This window comes from Polypterus senegalus, chromosome 2, assembly GCF_016835505.1.
Source record: "Polypterus senegalus isolate Bchr_013 chromosome 2, ASM1683550v1, whole genome shotgun sequence".
Lineage (NCBI taxonomy): Eukaryota > Metazoa > Chordata > Cladistia > Polypteriformes > Polypteridae > Polypterus > Polypterus senegalus.
The window spans coordinates 310,535,114-310,558,035 of NC_053155.1; the positions used below are offsets into that span (position 1 = coordinate 310,535,114).

The 22,922-nt window shown below is 37.6% G+C and overlaps 1 protein-coding gene across 3 annotated transcripts in view; it reads right to left on the bottom strand.

Moving 5' to 3' along the window:
• Positions 1-22,922, bottom strand: part of arhgef7b (Rho guanine nucleotide exchange factor (GEF) 7b) — a 235,691-nt gene that overhangs the window by 31,398 nt on the left and 181,371 nt on the right. For all 3 annotated transcript variants that reach the window (XM_039745898.1, XM_039745900.1, XM_039745901.1), the window contains 5 exons: positions 21,693-21,779; positions 20,632-20,710; positions 14,913-15,052; positions 7,035-7,259; positions 1,905-1,998 (listed from right to left, as the gene is read on the bottom strand). In XM_039745898.1, coding sequence (XP_039601832.1) covers positions 1,905-1,998; positions 7,035-7,259; positions 14,913-15,052; positions 20,632-20,710; positions 21,693-21,779 — 625 coding nt within the window. The remainder of the gene's footprint in view (positions 1-1,904; positions 1,999-7,034; positions 7,260-14,912; positions 15,053-20,631; positions 20,711-21,692; positions 21,780-22,922) is intronic.

The following is a 22,922-nucleotide window of genomic DNA, read 5'->3' on the forward strand; positions in this document are numbered from 1 at the left end:
GTTACTGTTAGCACTTAAACCATGATTAAAATTTTGTGGAATACTTTGCTTACATGAGATTTGAAAATTTTTTTATTGAAATCTAACAATAATCAGTGTCACTACAGAAATACAGTATACAGTTTTGCATAGGCCATGTTGCCTAATGACATATTTGTAAGTGCCAAGAAGAAAGTTGGACTTTCGATTCACAACATGATTTGTCATGAAAATCTAGACCTTAGATTCAATAAAGTGGAGGCATCATGACCTGCTTTCAGATGTACACTGTGATGGATGGCTGGCACCTCAACCCAGCTGACACATCCAGGACACTAGATGGTGATTTCCCTGCAGCATAGTGGAGCCTCGGATTCCCGCAGGGCACCATGGGATATCGAGTACGGTTTCACAGCCCTGCTGGGTACCGTGGGTGCCGCCAGGAGATGCTGCAGAGAGACACAGGGATTTCTGTTTCCCGTATGTATATCCTGGGCTGAAGAAAACCTAATTCTCCATCTGACCCAGAAGTGCTAGCAAGTCGCGTGGAGAGAAGTACAGAAGCACTTCCGGGTCAAAGACTACAAAAAGGACTGATGGGAACCCAGCAAGAGAGCTGGTGTTGTGATTGGGTGTGACAGAGCTTCCTGGGAGGAGTGGAGGAGAGAATTATTGTATTGATTCATTGCGTTTATTGTGGATGTGGTGCTTTGAAGGCACTATTTTGAGGAAAAGAATAAAAAGTCTTCTTAGTGCTTTTAAACCTGTGTCCACAGGATCTGTCTGTTGGGTTTCACTGGGCAACAGCGCCCCCATGTGTCCACGATACATATAAGTACTTTACACAATAAGTTCAAATTCAGTTTATTCCCTAATCTTGGCTTTATTTTTATCCCTTTCAACATGACAATATGTTCCCATGTCAACTGATTTCAGAAAAATATGAGAAGGTGAAACAGCATTCTTTTAAACAGATAAGTATAATTTGTCTTTATTCTTAAATTCTCCAGTAACCACTTTTAAGAACTTCAAAGATGGCAAACATTCTCATGTTTACTTATGCCATTCAAACAGAACATTACAACCACCTGCCTAATATTGTGAACATCCCTCCTTATGCTGCTAAAACAGCTCTGACCCATCGAGGCATGGACTCTACAAGATCTTTGATGGAGTCCTGTGGAATCTGGCAGAAAGATATTAGTAGCAGAGCTTTTAAGTCCTGTAAGTTGTGAGGTGGCATAGATTAGACTTGTTTTCCCAAAACATCCCACAGATGATTGGGTGGATAGAGATTTGGAGAATTTGGAGGCCAAGTCAACAACTCTTTGTCATATTCATTCTCATTCTCTCCTTGAAAAAATAGATTTACTTTATACCAAGAAACATTGTCAGTCTGAAAGGATTTCTAATACAAGTATATCCATTTTCCAAATATACTCATTCTATTACAAACTATCAGAAGGTGTAGGCCACTTTAAAATTCTCAGGATAAAGAAAACTGCGGGTGGAGTCCCTAAACTCTGGAGTGATACTCCAATGGCCTCAACCTTTACAACAAGATTGAAGCCCAAAATCTTATCACTGAGTACTCCTATTTAATCTGTTGCTGAAGCTGTTCATGTTACGTTTTAATAATTTGGACAATCAATGTGATAGAGAACCTATCTCTTCTTGGTGTTTAGTGGTGGTGAGTAGAAGGTTTGCTTGGAACACAACTTTAATATAACTTGCCATCATCGATGAGAGATCCAGTGTCAGATCTTCCTAAAAAGCCCAACAAAATGGGCATGGAAAACTAAATCATTATTCCTTTTAAAGGCTGAAAATACATTTTTAACCTAACATGTACAACACAGTTGTCTCTCCATGTTCAAAACCACTATTTCATGCAGAAATGTTAAACAATGTTAAACACAGCTTACTTTTTCTTAGTGCAAACTCTTCATCAGACGGCTTTCTTTCAGGCTTACGCTTAGGAAGCAGTTTCTTCATAGTTTTAGGGCTTTTACTAAGATCCTTGATGAGAGACAGAAAACAAAGTTACTTACTTTCAACAAATTATAGATCTAGGAAAGCCCCTTGTTTAATCTGTATAGTACATTCTGATATTATATATCCATCTATCCATTTAACACACACTTGTTCATTTTGGGGTTGCAGGGAAGCCAAGCCTATCTTATCAGTAATGGGAATAAAGCAAAAGCCAGCCCATCTTGGGTTTAGAGACACACAGATACCCATACTAACTTTTTTCAGGCAAATTTAGGTCATCAATAAACCAAACCATTAGCATCCATCCATTCATCTTCCTAACCGGCTTCAAACTTAAAAAAAAATATAGTGCTTAATAATTCTGTCATCTGTGAATCGTCAGGCATTTTTTGCTATTCTGCTTAGTGCTAGTAAAACTGAGGACTCTGCTCTCATTTATATAAAATTCTGCTCACATTTATATAAAATTCCATTATAAGTCATCTTCTTGAATCACATAAATGTGAAATTTGAGCTTTGGAACTGTGCATTGCAGGTAGAATTGCAGCACATATTTAAAACAAAACCAGCATGTCTGTAATGCATTAACATAGCCAGAAGGGATATATTTTAAACTACTCACCTAAAAAAAATGGAACATGAGCCAGAAATTCACATAATGTATTTCCTTAAAATATCTAGCAGGACCCAGAAAAAAAATTAAAATGTGGAAGACATGCCTGTAGATGCAAATGTAGCATCAGAGTAAAAGAAGTGGCCTTAGATGTACTATGTTTTATCTAGCTCTCAGGAAATTTGTTTCCCACTCAATTCCGTCCCTACTACATATGGCGGCTTTCATATCAATGGCTATGACATTAATTTACCAATCTCTGATGTTTCACATTCAAACAAGTTAACTAATGGAATTCAACTCAAAAAAATATCAATACAGTGATCAAATCCTAACTCATGCAGATTAGAGCAACCCAAGGCCTATAGTACATGTCACTGTTTATACAGCCTTTGAAAAATATAGTGTTTATTTGTATTGCTTACTTATTGTAAGACAGAACATTCGTGCTGTGGGTTCTCAGCTACCTTTCTGTAAACATAGGGCTATTCAAAATGAAAGAGCAGATATCAAAAATGTATATCAAACAAACTGTATAAGACAGAAACATATTCCACACATCACTGGATAGAGGAACTTCAAGACGACTCAAATGATTTCATTTTCATGTATGATGGTGTTCCCTGTCCCATTTCCACTTGGAGGTTTGGCGATACCTGAACAACACCATTCCAGGACGATGGATTGGAAAAGGTGGACGACAACATCTTGCTCATCGTCTATGGCCTCCCAGATCTCCAGACCTTACCCCCTGAGATTTACATCTATGGGGGTATATAATAAAAAAAAGAGTGTTTGTTCCACTTATGCCCGCTAATCTTCAAGATTTGCGACATCGAATTAAGGAAGCTGTGAATTTAGTAACTAGGGACCAGTTGACTCATGTGTGGAAAGAAATGGTCTGCCATTTTGATGTTTGTCACGTTACACATGGTGCTCATGTTGAGTGCATGCAACCTCAAAGACCATAGGACCAAACTTTGAACTTTCCTCTATCCAGTGATGTGCAGAATGTGTTTTTTTCTTATACAGTTTGTTTAAAATAAATTTTAGAAATCTCCTGTTTCATTTTGAATAGCCCTGTATTATAAGGGACATATTCCTTAAACACTCAGTACTAAGTATTTGAAAGACTGGAGTTTTGGAACACTCCCCGTTTGTTTTTCATCACATAAAACAAAGATAGCTCCCACAGTAAAGGATGTCTATGCACAACATAAGTAACCGGCAGGAAATGACCCAGAGTTTAGTTTAGAGACAGCAAGCAGTGCTCAATATGTGATAGCCCTGGTATAACAGGAATATACAGTGCATTCGGAAAGTATTCACAGTGCATCACTTTTTCCACATTTTGTTATGTTACAGCCTTATTCCAAAATGGATTAAATTCATTTTTTCCTCAGAATTCTACACACAACACCCCATAATGACAACGTGAAAAAAGTTTACTTGAGATTTTTGCAAATTTATTAAAAATTAAAAAAATTGAGAAAGCACATGTACATAAGTATTCCCAGCCTTTGCCATGAAGCTCCAAACTGAGCTCAGGTGCATCCTGTTTCCCCTGATCATCCTTGAGATGTTTTTGCAGCTTAATTGGAGTCCACCTGTGGTAAATTCAGTTGATTGGACATGATTTGGAAAGGCACACACCTGTCTATAGAAGGTCCCACAGTTGACAGTTCATGTCAGAGCACAAGCCAAGCATGAAGTCAAAGGAATTGTCTGTAGACCTCCAAGACAGGATTGTCTCGAGGCACAAATCTGGGGAAGGTTACAGAAAATTTTCTGCTGCTTTGAAGGTCCCAATGAGCACAGTGGCCTCCATCATCTGTAAGTGGAAGAAGTTCAAAACCACCAGGACTCTTCCTAGAGCTGGCCGGCCATCTAAACTGAGCGATCGGGGGAGAAAGGCCTTAGTCGGGGAGGTGACCAAGAACCCGATGGTCACTCTGTCAGAGCTCCACAGGTCATCTGTGGACAGAAGAGAACCTTCCAGAAGGACAACCATCTCTGCAGCAATCCACCAATCAGGCCTGTATGGTAGAGTGGCCAGATGGAAGCCACTCCTTAGTAAAAGGCACATGGCAGCCCGCCTGGAGTTTGTCAAAAGGCACCTGAAGGACTCTCAGACCATGAGAAACAAAATTCTCTGGTCTGATAAGACAAAGATTGAACTCTTTGGTGTGAATGCCAGGTGTCACGTTTGGAGGAAACCAGGCACCGCTCATCACCAGGCCAATACCATCCCTACAGTGAAGCATGGTGGTGGCAGCATCATGCTGTGGGAATGTTTTTCAGCGGCAGGAACTGGGAGACTAGTCAGGATAAAGGGAAAGATGACTGTAGCAATGTACAGAGACATCCTGGATGAAAACCTGCTCCAGAGCGCTCTTGACCTCAGACTGGGGCAACGGTTCATCTGTCAGCAGGACAACGACCCTAAGCACACAGCCAAGATATCAAAGGAGTGGCTTCAGGACAACTCTGTGAATGTCCCTAAATGGCCCAGACTTGAATCCTAATGAGCATATCTGGAGAGATCTTAAAATGGCTGTGCACCGACGCTTCCCATCCAACCTGATGGAGCTTGAGAGGTGCTGCAAAGAGGAATGGGCGAAACTGGCCAAGGATAGGTGTGCCAAGCTTGTGGCATCATATTCAAAAAGACTTGAGGCTGGAATTGCTGCCAAAGGTGCATCGACAAAGTATTGAGCAAAGGCTGTTAATACTTATGTACATGTGATTTCTCAGTTTTTTTATTTGTAATAAATTTGCAAAAACCTAGTGAGGTAAACTTTTTTCATGTTGTCATTATGGGGTGTTGTGTGTAGAATTCTGAAGAAAAAAATGAATTTAATCCATTTTTGGAATAAGGCTGTAACATAACAAAAAGTGGCAAAAGTGATGTGCTGTGAATACTTTCCAGATGCACTGTACAGTGCCATTACTATAGTGCCCTCAAAAAAAGCAGGACCTAAAGTCGACTGCATTAGAGGCTTGGCAGAGGATCACCAGAGAAGATCCTACTTCAAGCAGTTATTGCATACAAGGTACATGCGACAAAGGACTAAATATGATGGCTTTAACAGACCTACCATTGCTGTGTCCTAAACATTGTGGTGCCCTGAAAAAGTGTTGTGTGACCGAAAAATGTGTGCAAATCCAATTAAATGAAAGTCTGCAATGTGCACTTTAATTACATCTGAACTGTTTGATTTGTAATTTTAAACTGTGGAGCAGAGGAGTAGTTCAAGGAAAAATGTGTCTTCATCCCAAACATTATTGGAGGGCACAGGATAAAGGATAAAGCAGGGCAAGGAATGACACTGACAGAAAACAATGACAAACTAGATTACAAATAATTTTGTCACATTTTGATCACAATTCAGACTAATATAAACAGTGACTGCAAGGCTAGTCAGGAGAATGGAACATGAAGAATGCTGAACCACAGGGTGAAGTCAAAGTCAGTCTTCAAGAATTGGACTGCACCAGCTTGCCTTATTTTACATTACAGCTCAAGACATCACTAAAGAAGACAGTGAACTTGAGTTTGATTTCAGAAGTAATCTTCAAACAGAGCTAAGCACGATCTGCATAAGTGATAAACCTCAGGCCACGTTGAGTAATCAAATGGTCTGGTTACTTTAGTAGAAGCATCTGTTGTTAAAAAGGTGCTAAAAAGAGAATTGTGCAGGAAACTGTCAGATTTTTTTTTGAATTACGCTCTGCTTAGAATAACTTAAGGCTTGAGGCATTTTCTGATACTTATTTGGGTCCACGTCACAGAGGCAGATGTCTGAGCAAAGATACCCAGATGTCCTTTTACCCCATCACTTCTTCTAAGGGGATACTAAGGTATGCCCAGGCCAGCATGTCCTGGTTCTGACCAGAGGTCTCCTCCGAGTTGAACATGTCTGAAGCATCTCCCCAGGGATGCTTCCAGAAGGGATCTTAATCAGATGCCCAAACTACTTCAACTGTCCCCTTTCGAAAGGAGCATTTTATAAGTGTGCTTTGGAAATTTATACAATGAGACCACCAGCACAAATGTCATTAAAGGTTCAAAAGTAGCTTACTCACATTAAGAATCTTCAAATCCTGGAAGGAAAAACTCATCATGTACTTTTAAAGGGTGTAACACAAGAAGATACAAAACTGGGTGTATTTATTGAGACTAAGCTTCCTGTATTCTAATGAGAAAAGGCAATGAGCCAAAAGCTGCAAAAGGGCAAACAGAGGACGAAGTACAAAGCTAGTCTCTGTGGAATCTAATAACTCTACTGCACTGCACAGCTGAAAAAGCACTCTTCAGGCTCCGCACAAAGAACTTAAACAACCCGTATTGTTCACTTGTGTCAAAAATAAAATTACAAAAATAACATTCTGACAAGAATCATAACTGGATCCCAAAGTAAAACATGTTGACAAGTTTCTATATTACCTCTTTAAAGCAAAGGGCTGCTGAGGGCCGCAGTGGAGGAGCAGGTCTCAGGCAACTCAGGCTCCAGGGCTTCTGCACTTTTGGAGGTTCAAGAGGTCCCCACATCATGGTGCTGTGAGGGGTGCCATGGGAAGAAGGGTGAGGGAGTGTATGGTAAGCAGGGGCCACTGTCATAGGTCTGCTCTCTGAATGTCGACTCGATGGAGTAATAGGATGAGAAGGCAGCTATAGAAATAAACAGAAAATAAGATCTCTGAAAAACAATACCTGAAAATAATTGTGCATCAGATAACTGAAAACAGACCCAATTGAGTTTCCCTGTATTTATGTTAAGCCCATCATCTCTAAACTTAACTCAAAAAAGAACAGAAGACAATCTGTTTTTTAAAGCTAAAGTTCGGAGAAGTGCTTGGAAAAGATTCTTCTTTTTAAAACTGTAGCATCTGCAAGTGCAGTTCGGGGCAGAAAGTAGTTTCAGAAACTACAAGTTCGTAAGTAAATAACTGGCATCGTAGCATCAAACAGTTAAAAGTATCAGTGATTCCTTAGTGGGAAGAACTTATGGTATATAACGAATAATTGCATAGAGCACTATATAGCACTTGTACATTAAAGAGGTAGTACGATTAGAAGTCTTTCTTCACCAAGTGAATTGCAGACACAAGAGATATATTACCAAGTAGTGTAGCATACACCAGAACTTTATGGACATTCAAAACTCGGCTAGATTTTATTTTAGAGGAATTAAGAGAATAGAACTGGCAATCTTTGTTGGGCTGAATAGCCTGTTCTCGTTGAAATTAAAATCAAAGAAAACTAAAATCCAAACAGACACCCAAAATGCAAGACAATACTGGAAAAAAAATCCATAAACTAAACCAAAAGTCAAAAGCACTAAACTCTGGAAGAAGAATGTGATACGCTAAATATGGTGAGCTCACAATGGACTGTTGTAGAGGTATGAAACACTATCCAAGCCAGCCTAATTTATGCTGGGGTTAATAGAATTCGCTCAGAAATTGATGGGGCAGAGTCAGACCATTCCAGAAAATGATCAAACGACTTCTTTTCAACTGAAATCATCATAACTTGCCTGTTGAGGGAAACAATTCAAAATGAAGCCTCAGCATAGTTTGAATCTGGACTTAAAAACATCTGTATAAACATATTTCTTTGTAAATACAGAATGATGTTTCTCTCTTTAAATTTGTGTTTATTTTGCACTTCAATATTTGCAATTATTGGACGGCACACAGGGCTCTTAAGTAGGAGTTTACTTGATAAGAATTGAATGAATTCATATTGAGGAAACAAACCAACTTAAATGGGAACATCATTAGATAGATAGATAGATAGATAGATAGATAGATAGATAGATAGATAGATAGATAGATAGATAGATAGATAGATAGATAGATAGATAGATACTTTATTAATCCCAAGGGAAAATTCAGAATTATTAAATTAAATTAGAAAATAAAACAATTATTGAAATTACATTGTTATATTAATTCCAGACAATAATAAAAAATGGATGACACATGTAGCATGAAAAACTCACCTGAAGTTTTAAAACATCATATTTTTTTGCTGAGAACTTATTTTATTTCTTTTTTGAATCCTGTTTTAATTAACTAAAAGGCAGACAATAATGTTCTAAATAGACGGAAAATTTACTTCAAATTTTTAATACCTAAATATCTTTAGACCAACAAATCAAAAGAAAAAAAATTGTAAAACCATAAAGTTCTTTACATACATTTCAGATAGAAAATGAACATGCAGAGTGTTCATGCTGAAGATAATGCATATATGTGCACTGCTAGGAACAATGGAACATAGTAAAAACATCACAGATTTGTAATTTTTGCATAGCTAATGTGTAAATATAATGGCATGGTTCATTAAGATAAATGGTTATAATGTTTAATATCATCTATCTGCTGAAATGTTGACAGATCGTGAAAGTTTTGCACTACAATGAACAGAACTGAGGCGGCCTCAAGACTGCATATAAATCCCAAAAAATGCCTGTGCTTCAAGCATTCGAATATTAATTTCAGTAAGTGCTGTAATGTTCATATAATGTGTTTTGGAGTAGACCACATAGTGAAAACTATGGCAGTGAGGGGAGTGGATTTGAATACCTGATTGACGGCTAATGGTTTACTTTTAGTGCTAATTATACAATCTAATTAACTTTGATAAAAAAGTAACAGTAAAAACCCAAATAAGAGTTATTTTTTGGCCTTTTCTGTGCAAGTGATTCATATACATACGCACTAACACAAGCTATTTTACAAAGCAAGGTGGAAAATGATTTAAAGAAAGTCCATTCAATATATTACAGATACAAATATTTTATCTAGTAAGGGAGATAAACATTTATTTATTCATCTCAGAATGCTAAACCATTCTAAAGATAGTTTAAGTGCATGTCTTGAGCTTTCTCAGTGTCTTTGTAGCCAAGTCATGGAATGTATTGTGTGCGCCTTACTTCATTTGTTTTCTATTGCTTCCAATCCTGATCTAAACTGGAAACAGAAAATTCCAGTAATTACTCTTTCAGTTTAGTGGCTTTAAATCAGGAAGTTATCATCAATTACAACATTACCATCCCTTTTATCAGTTATTCATGTGGTTAATTTCATAAGCTTTCGGTATAAAATTCTGCCGTAACCAGATCCATAATTTCCCAGTTCTGATGCTGACACTGCTCTGTTATCTTATCACTTTTTCCTGACCACTGACTCCTATGTTCATTCACAAAATTGCCTACAGACTTTAGTGGGGTCTCAGTATTTTAGTCATGCTCTAGATCAGGGCTATTCAATTACAAATTCAGTTGGGCCAGATTGTCAAACCAAGAAGGTTAGCTGGGCCAGTCATTTTAGCGGCAAAGCAGCTCGTAATGACAAATTTTAAAACCACCACAAACAAATTTATTGAAAAACATAAGGTTTATTCGTTGTTTCTCTTAACTTTGGTCAGTTTGCAGAGCAAAAGGTGCATACAAAAAGAGCTGAATTAACAGAATCTGAGGTAGCCCCTATTTTTTCCACTTACAAAAGAAAAAAAAACTGACCTAGGCTACATATCTGACCTATCTGATCACAAAGTGCATAAAACAAAATAGTGCACAGTAGTAGGCTATTAGAAATAACATTGTTTCCTTTTGAAACAAAATAAACAACTTGCACACATTTGACCCAGGAACATCTCAAAGTGCATAAAATAAAAAGTGCACAGTATTCACAACTATAACAACACTGAGGCAACATATTTTAAATCACCATGTGTGATTAGCCATGCCTCTGTTACACATCCCAAATTATATTGATGTATTGTAGGCTACAGTTACCCTGCTGACTTAGTGGGAGAAGTGACATTTTTTTGTTTTGAACGAGAGCAGTGACTTTAGGCTCGTAATTTGTCAAGTTGTCAATGCAATTCGAAGGCATTGGTGGAGAGTATGGTCAGTCAGGGAGCAACGAGAGTTGCTTTTTATGGAGTTCATGTGTGACAAACCTGACTCACATGTATATGTTGATCCAAACATAATGAGCATGACGATCGCTACTTTCTTAATGTTAGGGAACTGATGTGCGTTGACATCAGTCCAAAACATTGCAGGCCCGTTAGTGGAAAGCTCCTGTGCCATGGTTACAGATGACTGCATGTCAACAAGTTCGAGTGTGAATTTCCCCTCGTCAATGGAAGGGACCAGTTTCTTAGCTCTGGCGGATAAGTCCCCTTCTATTGCAACAGTGAATGGGTCTCTGACAAAAACGGCCAACTCTGTGGGCAGATCAAGTCCATCCAATCGACCAGCAAAGTTATTTTTCAACATCGCAATGAAACCTGTCATCACATCCGTGATTTGTGCAGGGATGAGATGCATTTGCGGAGTGTCAGAAAATGCAGCATTCGGCCTGTGCTCAAATCATTTGCGAAAAGGTCCAGTTTAACTTGGAATGCACGCATCTGTTCCACAAGGTCGATGACAGTTTTGTCTCTGCCTTGTAGTCTCAAATTGAGATCGTTCAGGTGTTTGAATATGTTGCTCAGAAAGCAGGCATCGGGTGTTTTGGTCTCGTCCGATGCGAGAGATGGAGGTCTGAAGTGGAGCTCCGCTAGCAGTGGTGCAATTTTTCATATTATTTGCTTATTATTCTGAGATATCCTGTATTTATTCAACCTGAGAGGGATCGCTACAGTATATGTAAACACATATAAACAAGGCCAACAAGAAGGGGGGTCCGAAAGAATCGAAGACTAAAGCTACATCCAAGCTACGCTCAGCAAGCCCTAGCTCGAGATTCGGCCTCTCAGAGACGGACCTGGATCAGATGGGCGAAAGTACAGACTCCTCGGGACCACGGTCCGCTACATCGTCACCGGCTGAGAGCGAAAAGGGGAGCGAAGGTGCGATCGTGAGTGCAGATGTGGATAGCTCGCCGATTGGAGAGGATTACCTGAAACTGGAAAAGGCCGGGAGGTCCGCGGCTTCAGTTACGCAATTACGTGGGACTGGAGCAGCGGGGACACCGGCTTCAGCAGAGTCTGCTGCTTCATCTACGGTACAAGAAGGCACAATTGAGCTATCTGAACTGAAAGTGTTGCTCGCTGAGCTCACGCAAGATATAAAGAAAAGCGAGAAGGCTAATGAGAAAGCAATGGCAAAGGCACATGAGAGACTGAAACAGGAGATGAAACAGGCCAATGAATGGCTGCGACAGGAAATCCAACAGGCAAATGAAAGGCTGCGACAGGAATTCCAACAGGCAAATGAAAGGCTGCGTCAAGAGGGACAACTTGAACTTCGACAGGTGCTGGGTAAAATTGAAGAGCGCATTGAGAAAAACTTGGTTAAACTGAGCACGCTTGCTGATCAATTGGAGCATCTTAATGAGACATTCACGAATCGGATCGAAATGGCCGAACATTCAGCTGCCAGTGCGAGGAAAGAGCAGTAAATGTCAGTTGAATGTAAAAACTCGGAGAAAAACTTGGAGACAGACTGGCTGCTTTAGAAGATGGGAGTAGAAGGTATAATGTCAGAATTGAAGGCCTGCGGAGAATCGAAAGTTCAAACCCTGTGAAATTCGCAACTGAACTTTTTTCTAAAATAATCGGGGGCGACTTTAAAGCAGAATCTGAGATAGCAGCGGCTTACCGCGGATCAAACACCGTCAGACCCGACCAAGATCTTTTATAGTTCGTTTTGAACGATTATCATTTAAGTTAGAGGTGATGGCACTCCTCAGAAAAAAGGAAGATATTATATATGAAAATAGCCACATTAGTGTCTCCCTGACTTCTCTCCAGCAACAGCTATTAAGCGCGCAGCCTTCTATAATATTAAACAGCGGCTACGGCAAGCCAGTGTCAAATACGGCCTCCTGTATCCGGCAAAACTGAAAGTGGAATGGCAGGGTCATTTCTATGTTTTCGCTAGCAAGGAGGAAGCAGAAAATGAATTAAGAAAGCTGATCCCGGGACTATTCTGATACATAATTGTGAGTCATGGCGGTAAATGATAATGCTAGGATTAATAATCTACTGTCTGATCTATTTGTTTTAAAATACGGGTTTTTTATCAGCATATATTCTCATATTCTTATTATTACTTACTTATTACTTATTATTACTTAGTATTACTAGGGCGCTAAATGTTTATGTTTTATTGTGCTTAATTACGTTTTCCTCCTCTTTTTTTTTTTTTCTTTTCTTTTCTAATTATTTCATGTGTACCCTAAATGAGACTGTTCAATATCATACCCTTGGTTTACTGTTATTGCTATTACTGCATTAAGACTTGTTATGCTTATTTTGGACACATCTTTAACACCATCACCTGGGTTTATTATCTGGGGGTATCATCTTAATGCACTAAAATTGCTGAAGATATATATATATATATATATTAAGTGCAAAATTTTTTTTTTTTCCTCTTTTAAAGACTATATTGAAAACAGATATCTTTTAACCTTAAAGCGCCACTGCATGGGGGCTTGATGTGCTTTGGACGTGCTCTGTCTCTGGGTATGTCAGAGGACTGGGACTGCGTGAAGTGGGTTTTATCAGGGGTGGGGATCGATCTGTTCTTAACATAATTCTTTTTTTTGTAAAAACTTGATTGCTATGTATTGATTGTAATAAAAGTAATAAATAAAAATTAAAAAAAAGCAGGCATCGGCCATGAAGTTGTCATCCAGTATGCGACTCAAGTGCGTTTCTGCCTTTTTTTGCTTGCTGTCGTGGAGGTAGGTTATGATCTCTTCTCTGAGACCGCAGAGACGCTCCAGTGCTTTGCCTTTGGACAGCCACGTCACGTCACTATGCAAAAGAAGGTTGTGGTGCTCAGCAGACATTTCTGACAGCAGCATGCGGAATAAGCGGTGTTGGAGGCTTGATGTGGAGCGAATAAAATTAATTATAGCCATAACGCTGTCCATTGTCGTTTTTAGCACCCCGCTTAGTTTTGCGAACAACACCGCCTGATGCACAATGCAGTGTAAGGAGATCAACTGAGGTGCAACAGCGGACCAACATGCTGCCAAACCATTCACTTTCCCTGTCATGGACGGAGTCCCATCTGTCACAAGCATGCACACACGTTTCATATCCAGATCACTGTCTTTAAAAAAGGCGGACATTTTCCCAAAGACTATATTGCCAGTTGTGTGTCCTTCTAACAGCAGTAGGCCGAGCAGCTCCTCTCGGAAGCATTTGCCATCAAAAAAACGGACATATATGCCCAACTGAGCAGTATCAGTTTTGTCTGTGAACTCATCTACTGCTATAGATATAGTATCAGCTTTCATTAGGTCTCCTAACAGCGTTTCATACACATCTGCAGCAAGAATTTCAACCCTACGAATGTTTGAAGTATCTGACAGGGGTACATTTTTTATAGCAGATACCACGCTCATTTTAATTTTATCGTCATTTATCACCTCATCCACGACAGCCAGCATACAGTCCTTCACGGTTTCAGAGTCTGTGAATGGCCTTTTTTTTTGCCAGTATCCAGGAAACACGAAGGGATGCTGCAGTAGCTCTCTCTTGGGCTGTGAATGACCGCACCATGGTAGTACTGCTCCGGTTGTAAGATGCAATCAAACTCTGCACTTTTGCAGCCCTCTCTTGAGATCCCTCTGGAAAATTGGCGCGAAAACTGTGGTGTTTCTCAACATGATGCCTCCGCACATTGTAATCTTTAAATACTCCAACGCACTTATTACAAATTAAACACATCGGTTTGGCGTTTGGATGAGGCGGTAAAATAAACAAGTATTTGTCAGTCCAGGCAGGGTTAAACTTACGGTTTTCATTGGCAATTTTACGTTTCAGTGTTGAGAAAGACATATTGATAGTAATCTAAGCTACTACCGGCATGCTCTACATTGTTTGCGTGTTGCAGGCTACGTAATTTACGTAGGAATGCGCGTTTTTGCCGGGACCATAGACATAATAAATACTTTATATTTATATTAATATACAGTACTATATATTTATATTAATATAATATATATATATTAAATTATATTAAATAACAATTTATGAATAATATATATTAATTTATTATCTATGGGCGGAACCACGGGCTGGGCCACTCAGAGGTTGATTCTGGGCCGCCAATTGAATAGCCCTGCTCTAGATGGTTGCATATTATGCTATTATGTGCTTTGTAGACTGGATGATGAATGTAAACATTGTGAAATATCACTTTAAAAAGTTTTCACTAATTCTGAAAATGTTTTCATACAACTATTGTAGTATTATGAAACTGGAGGATCTTTATATAATGAGAGTCTCATGTTTATCACTTGCCCTTCTGGACCATTCAGTCTTTTATTGTAATTCAGTACTTACTGTATGACAAGGCACAGACTGCGGCTTCATAGGAGGAGCTCCGATGGTAGAAACTCTAGTCTGTTTCTGAAGATGGTCCACCCAGTCCTGCAGATCCTGTTGGTTATTGCATGACACAATTATCCTGTCAATCATATTTCCTACAAGACAAAATAAATAGCAACTTCAGAAAATTTTTTATCAAAATAAAAGAGTGCTAAAACAACTCCCCATAATACACCAGATAACCCTGACACTCAGACTGAATTCACTAGTATGTTCGGATAGTGGGTCTGGAACTGCAGTTCATTTTTTTTTTCTTGTTATTAGGTTATGTTCAAGCATTAACTTTCACTATTATGAAGAAAACATGTATTATTATGTGAAGGTATGTAATAAAATATATTAATTAACAATATGTTGTACATAGTAGTAGGATGCTGTACTGTGTTAGCTATAATTGAGCTGCCTGAAGAAGGGACTAAGCTGCTTGGAAATCTTGCATATTGTAATCTTTTCAGTTAGCCATAAAAGATGTAATTTTGCCTGACTTCACAATACACTGTACAATATCATGTGCAACACAAACTAACAACAGTTATTCCAAATAAGATTTAACCACTGAACACATTCCCTAATCTTTATCTTTACACTGTGATTTTAAACTATTATCATACACTGATAATTTCTGTATTATCTATATCTATTATTTATTTATTATATTACATATCTATTGACTATATTTATGTATCTAGATTGCAAATACCATACATCAATGTTCGTATTGCTTACTACACGTCAATATTGCTGCTACTTCTTTGTCTTGTCTTTGCACAATGTCTAGTCTTGTTTGTGTTTAATTTTAAATTAAAATGTTAATTCTATTTTAAAATTATTTTTAATTTATTATTTGCACTTCATGTTGTTACACTGTGGACCCTGAGCTTCAAAATTCTGTCTGTCTGTATACTTGTATATGGTTGATATGACAATAAAGTTCACTTTGACTAAAGCTACTTTACATTTTTTGGTTTTGCTCTGCCCAAAAAAATGCTGTTGCATTCTTGTGGCTGCTAATTCCATAACTTACCTCACATTACACAGGTGTTCATACAGATAAAGCTGCTGCAAACAAACTCTTTCACTCACCAAATAATTATTAAAATAGTTAAGACAGACACAAAAACACAGATTTATTGACATGACTATATGTGTGTGTGTTTGTTTGTGTGTATTGATTACTCATTGTGTTTTAGCTTTTTGGAGGTAATACATGTTCAGGATAGTGTAAAACACCGATCATGGTATGTCAAAGGAAGAAGACATTATCATTGCTCATTTTCACCTTTCTCTATCTAGAATTCCACTTTAGGCACTGGTTTAAAAATCAAATTCTTAACCTCCAAATATAAGTACCAATTTTCTTCAAATGGCTATTAGAGATTCTGTTCAAAGAATCAAAAAAATGATCAGAGACAATCAATTAAATGATTGTTAAGTTGTAATTCTACATTTTTCATTTTATTGTGACCAATACGTTTGATTTATGAAGTTTTTTTTGCTGTTGTTTAACAGGTGAAATGACCAGTACACTGTATTAACATTTTGAGATTTGCAAAGTATTAATAGGATAATAAGCGATAATTTTACACACATTGAGAAATAAATACAAAAAACACATTGCAATAGTAGTGTTATGCCTGGGGATACGTGATGTTACACTTCTACCTACTGTTTTTCAGCCTGATACAAGCACATGCAAATTAAACTGTTTACGTGGTAGTAGGGCTAAGCTGATGATTAATGATATCATCATTGGTTGGATGGACACATCATTAATATAAATAAACATCATTGGTTAAATCCAAAAATTTGCAGAAATTTCCACAAACTGCAGCCACTACTTTTTAAAATTTTTTTTTAATTTCAAACGTCTCACAAGAACGTTATCAGGCACATATTCATAGCAGGAAGTATGCAAAATTCCTGTGCTTTGCTTGTTTAGCAGTAGTGTGCTATAGCTCAGGGAAAGCAGCCTGATCAGTGTGTCACACACAAAGTTTCAATGTGCTCCGAGTGCTTGAAGTGGGCTGGTACCAGCAACACTTGTTTGCTGTCAAAACAAAACAATGCAATTCCAAATCCACAGATATGACTTATTCATTTGTCATTTTGTTCCATGTCACTGTTTCACTTTATTCACATGTCCAGTTGCATGTGTGATGTGTTTTTTAGTTAGTCAGATGACTGGCACTGCATGGAGTCAACAAGAGAGGCAGGTGTATGTTGGAGTGGAGCCACTTAGGTTCACGCTTATGGAGTCTTTTAAATGTTCATCTACCAGTCTTGTTCTGAACTTAGATTTCATGACATTCATGTCAGACTCACAGAGGTATGGAGATCCAAACAAAGCAGATATTTTCAGAGCTGCTTGGTGAAGATTCTTATAGTTATCTGGCTCAACTAAGCTCCAGAAATGCTGAGAATGCTGTTGAGACTTTAACTGCACATCATTTCGAAGGTTTACTAATATATAAAATCCAATGTCTGTCTATGTCTGCCTGCTTTTCACGAGAAAACTACTTAATGGATTTAGATCAGATTTTTTTCTATAATTATATATATGCTGTGTATGTATATATACCTGTATATATATACATATACATATACACACACATATATATATATATTCCGGTTCATTTTGCAACTTCTCTCATTTCGCTATGTATCATAGTTCACTTGCGGTACCAATTTATTTGCGTGAATACAAGAAAAAGGCAGCGGGCCGAAGGGAGGGGCCGTACTCACATACTCACCAGCTTCGGGGCATGTTCCTTAACTCCACTTAGCTAGCAAACTAGAGAACAATTGAATTCAGCTTTGTTTGATATTTAAAATAAAGTGTTACTTAGGTCTTGATGAGTCTGAGTCTGGATATTCTCTTAAGTGTATGCCATATTGAAAAGATAGATTGTAATTCAGATTGTGGATCGTGATTTTGTGTTAAAAAGATTGTGATATGATTTTTTGGAAAGATCGCTCAGCCCTCATTTGACTAATCAAGTTTTCAAATTTATGTAGGATTCATTAACCCTTTGCCGAACTGCTTGGAAAGGGGTTGCGAGCTACCAGTAGCTCGCGAGCGATGTGTTGGAGACCCCTGGTCTAGAGTCTCGGCTGTGAAGTGGACAGTGGCCAGTGGACTTCAGTCTATGCAAATTAAAACTGAAAGAAACTAAGGGCTGAGCTCACCAGGCTCTCCACATACTAAATGTTATTCACAGAAGAGGACACCATTCAGCTGTCTATGTAAAGAAACAAAAGGGTTAAAACTGAAACAGAACCAGGCTACAGGATTTGGAAAGGGTCAATGAGTAAAGAACGGGATTGAAAAGAGCAAATGTGCATGGGTCACAAAAACGAAAAAACATGCTTTGAAGCCAAATGAAACACCACAGCAGCAGCAGTATTCAAGGTGTTCTTCATGGCTATAACAATGGAGAAGTTAAATACACTATTTATTTTTCAATCTTTATAGCAAACTTAAATGTGAATAAACCTTTAAATTGTTTTTCTTTTTCAATTATTTCCACAATCCGCATTAACCTCCTTTCTCCTATATCCACAAGGAGGGCTGCTACAACAGGAACGTAATTGTACTGTGTACATGAGATAATAAATATGAAATTAACTAATTATACTATATATTAAAGCAGTGCCTCATTTTTTTTTTTAAGCCAGTGCCACTGTCCTCCTGCTTACATATCGTCTACTGCAAATTCAAAATACCAATCAGTCAGCTTTATACTTTTTTGCGGCATGTTGTTTGCATGCTTTGATAAGTAAAGGCAAAATATGTGCTATAGCCAAGCCACAATCAAACACAAAGGATGACTTTTTTTCGACATTGCATGCCAAGTTGCTTTTTTTGTTCAAAAGATGGTACAAAGTGAACAACTGAAGATGTTGTGCTTGAGTGAATAAAAATAATGAGTAACTTCTAGTTTCTTAAAAAAAAAATAAGCTAATCTAGCTTCCTGTTGGTAGACATTTATTCATATCTATACCGGTATCGTGATTTGTACCAATTGTAAAAGAATCACCTTTGAATCATCGTAATAACATTACCAAATACTGATACAGTAAGTGTGCTGAATTGCAGCAATCTGTGAGACAACAAAACTACTGCGCCCTGAGCTAAAATGCCTGCACACCATTTACCCAGTAATAGTATCATACATCATTGATGTTTTGAAATGCCCATGTCAAGTTTTAAGGCATCGTACAGCCCTATGTAGAAGCCTGAAAAGAAAGTTTACATTTAAAAATGTGATATTTGTAGTCCTAATGACAAAGCTTGATTGAAAGATTTTAGCTCTTTTCAAATGCATCACCTCCTTCTATAATCTAAAAAGAAATACTGCATGTGTTTTTGGAAGCAAGCATCACGGAAACAGAAGCACTGTAAGACAGACAAAGCAATACTTTTGGATTTGAAAATGTAACAAATTTCAGTGGTAAAATACAACATTTCAGCAAACCATACTAAGATTTAAAGAAAACAGAAATTTTGCAGACTAGTGAATAATTTATGAATTTCCTCATGAAACTTGAAGCTATAAATAAGTTATCCATTTCAGATGAAAACACAGTACTTGAATGCTATATTTTAGGGTGCTTCATTCTCAAACCGGCCTAATCCAATTTGTGCTCCTTTCTGTTGTTACTTTCACAATATTACCATACATGAGAACACCAATGTATAAATTAGGCTGCTCTAATGGCCAAGTAGTCGATAAATGACAAAGATATCCAAAAGAAGGTGCCGTTAATGTTAAGCAACATTTGCAATGGCAAATTAATAGGCTAAGGATTAAGCAAAACTATTAAGAAACTTGTTAAATATAATTAACATTTACAGTGATCCCTCGCTATATCGCGCTTTGACTTTCGCGGCTTCACTCCATCGCGGATTTAAAATGTAAGCATATCTAAATATATATCACAGATTTTTTGCTGGTTCGCGGATTTCTGCGGACAATGGGTCTTTTAATTTATGCTACACGCTTCCTCAGTTTGTTTGCCCAGTTGATTTCATACAAGGGACGCTATTGGCGGATGGCTTAGAAACTACCCAATCAGAGCATGTATTATGTATTAAATAAAACTCCTCAATGATATACGATATGCTTCCCGTGCGGTGCTTGATTGAGGAAGATATGTTTGCATTCTTTTAATTGTGAGAAAGAACTGTCATCTCTGTCTTGTCATGGAGCACAGTTTAAACTTTGACTAAAGGATTTTATTTCATGTCTAGAGGGCTCTAATAATGTTAACAGTGTCAAGAGAGTTTATAAGGGCTTAAAATATATAAAAATCACCATACAAACATATGGTTTCTACTTCGCGGATTTTCATCTATCGCGGGGGATTCTGGAAAGCAACCCCCGCGATAGAGGAGGGATTACTGTAGTTTATTTTTTTGACAATTCTTTTCTAAAGTGACTTAAAAATCAAGCATGCACAATTCAGCACTTGCCATATTCCTACTATATTACTTACAGAATACCGATGGGGGAAGTGACCTGCTAAAAGTCAAGACTAGGTGCTAATAACTTGTCTGTTTGTATTGTGTATTGCCATGCCCTAGATATATTTTGAACTATAGGTTTTTGTTTTCAGATGTAACACAAACTGTAGAACAAGAAAATAAGTAGATTTTGGTTATTTTCTGTATTACCTGAAATTTCAAATGCATTTTTATGAGTTTCAGTGTCTTCAAGTTTTAATATTGTCATCCCTGTCAATGGCAGTTTACCCTGCAAAGAAAAAAAAGATTCTTCAAAATCTAATGTCATCATAATACACTTGCTTACATAAACTGGCTGCAGGACTGACTTGATAAATAAGAAAATAAGCAGGTTTGAACATAAATGAGTTAGAACTCCATGTCTTTACTTTAACATGGCTTTCTCATTGCTTCATTTTGGTTTAATCCTGATATTCTGTATATTCATTTAATTATCATTATCATTCATGGTGGCTCCGAAATCCATACTAACCCCTACTTTCTCTTTTGTTCTTTTTCAGTTTTTCTGTGGTGGCGATCTGCACCACCACCACCTAATCAAAGCACTGTGACGTACCTACATTGATGGATTAAATACCAGAAGCCCACATGACCATCATCATCATCAAGTTCTTCCATGAGAACCCTGAATACCATGAGGACTGACTGAGGTCATTTATGTTAGGTAGAATGCCTAGAGGGGGCTGGGTGGTCTCGTGGCCTCAGACCCCCTGCAGATTTTTTTTTGTTTTCTCCATCCGTCTGGAGTTTTTTTTTTTTTCTTTCCTCCCAGGCCATCGGACCTTACTTTTATTCTATGTTAATTAGTGTTCACTAATTTTATTTTCTTATTTATTTTGTCTGTTTTCTCTTTCTTCATCATGTAAAGCACTTTGAGCTACATCATTTGTATGAAAATGTACGACAGAAATAAATGTTGTTGTTGTTGTTATACACCACTTACTAGAGCTGCATGAGAAAGAATTTTTGCCAACTTTCAGATTTTCTAAATCTGTCACCATTTGCATTTAGGACCGCTCTATTAAGACAGCTCTAAAATTACACTTAGTGTAGATTTTCCTGACAACAAGCACAGAAGCATTCATGCGTTTCCAAAATCTGGAGTCAGGAAAACTAGATCAAATTATTCAATAACTGCCACTAGTTATGAAAAGCTCTGTGGTTGAAGGCGGCTGAAAAATGGGAGATGCTATACAGTAAAAGAGGTTTACCTGGTAAATAAAGCCACTCATTCTTGGACTGGCAGACAACATGAGCAACACATGAGGAAACAGAAGGAGGTAGCGCTCATTTTTTTCCTTAAAAGACATCAACAAATATTCAGTTATTATAATACAAGGCAAGCTGAAATGTAGCAGTAAACAACAGATTGTCTTAATTTAGAATACACAAAAATAAACCACTTTAACGTAAACCATTTTAATAAAACCTAAACAAATGGATAAAGTCTTGAATTTATAAAACAGTTGGTAAACACCAAAAAAATGGGCAATAACTGAAAAAACTGAAATTATATCTTACTTAACAGTTAACAAGATAATAGCATTGAACATTAAAGGTATCTAAAGATATAACATTATATAACAAATATTGACACAAAAGTGCAGAAGTGTACTCGGTACAGGACATTGGCTTTTATGTGCAGTCACTACACATAACATAGAAATAGTAAAACATACACTTACAATTATATAAAGCTTCTGAGTAGTTGTCCTGTAATCGTGACAATATTCAAATGGAAATAATAGCAACTTAAAATCCTGGTAATACCAAAATAGCATGTGAGGATGCTTTTCCATGGAATATGGCTAGGAAACAATTAAATGCATTTCTTCTTATTTTTTGACTGGGGTATTTATGAATAGTCCTCCACAAGCAGGAGACTGTAGTATCTATCACCTTTGCAAACTTCTAACAGAAATACACCAAGTCACAAATCAAAAGCTTCATATGAGGATTTAGCTGCAACTTCACCACTATTAAACTATACCAATAAATTTACAGTGCATCCGGAAAGTATTCACAGCACATCACTTTTTCCATATTTTGTTATGTTACAGCCTTATTCCAAAATGGATTAAATTCATTTTTTTCCTCAGAATTCTACACACAACACCCCATAATGACAATGTGAAAAACGTTTACTTGAGGTTTTTGCAAATTTATTAAAAATAAAAAAAACTGAGAAATCACATGGACATAAGTATTCACAGCCTTTGCTCAATACTTTGTCGATGCACCTTTGGCAGCAATTATAGCCTCAAGTCTTTTTGAATATGATGCCACAAGCTTGGCACACCTATCCTTGGCCAGTTTCGCCCATTCCTCTTTGCAGCACCTCTCAAGCTCCATCAAGTTGGATGGGAAGCGTCAGTGCACAGCCATTTTAAGATCTCTCCAGAGATGTTCAATCGGATTCAATTCTGGGCTCTGGCTGGGCC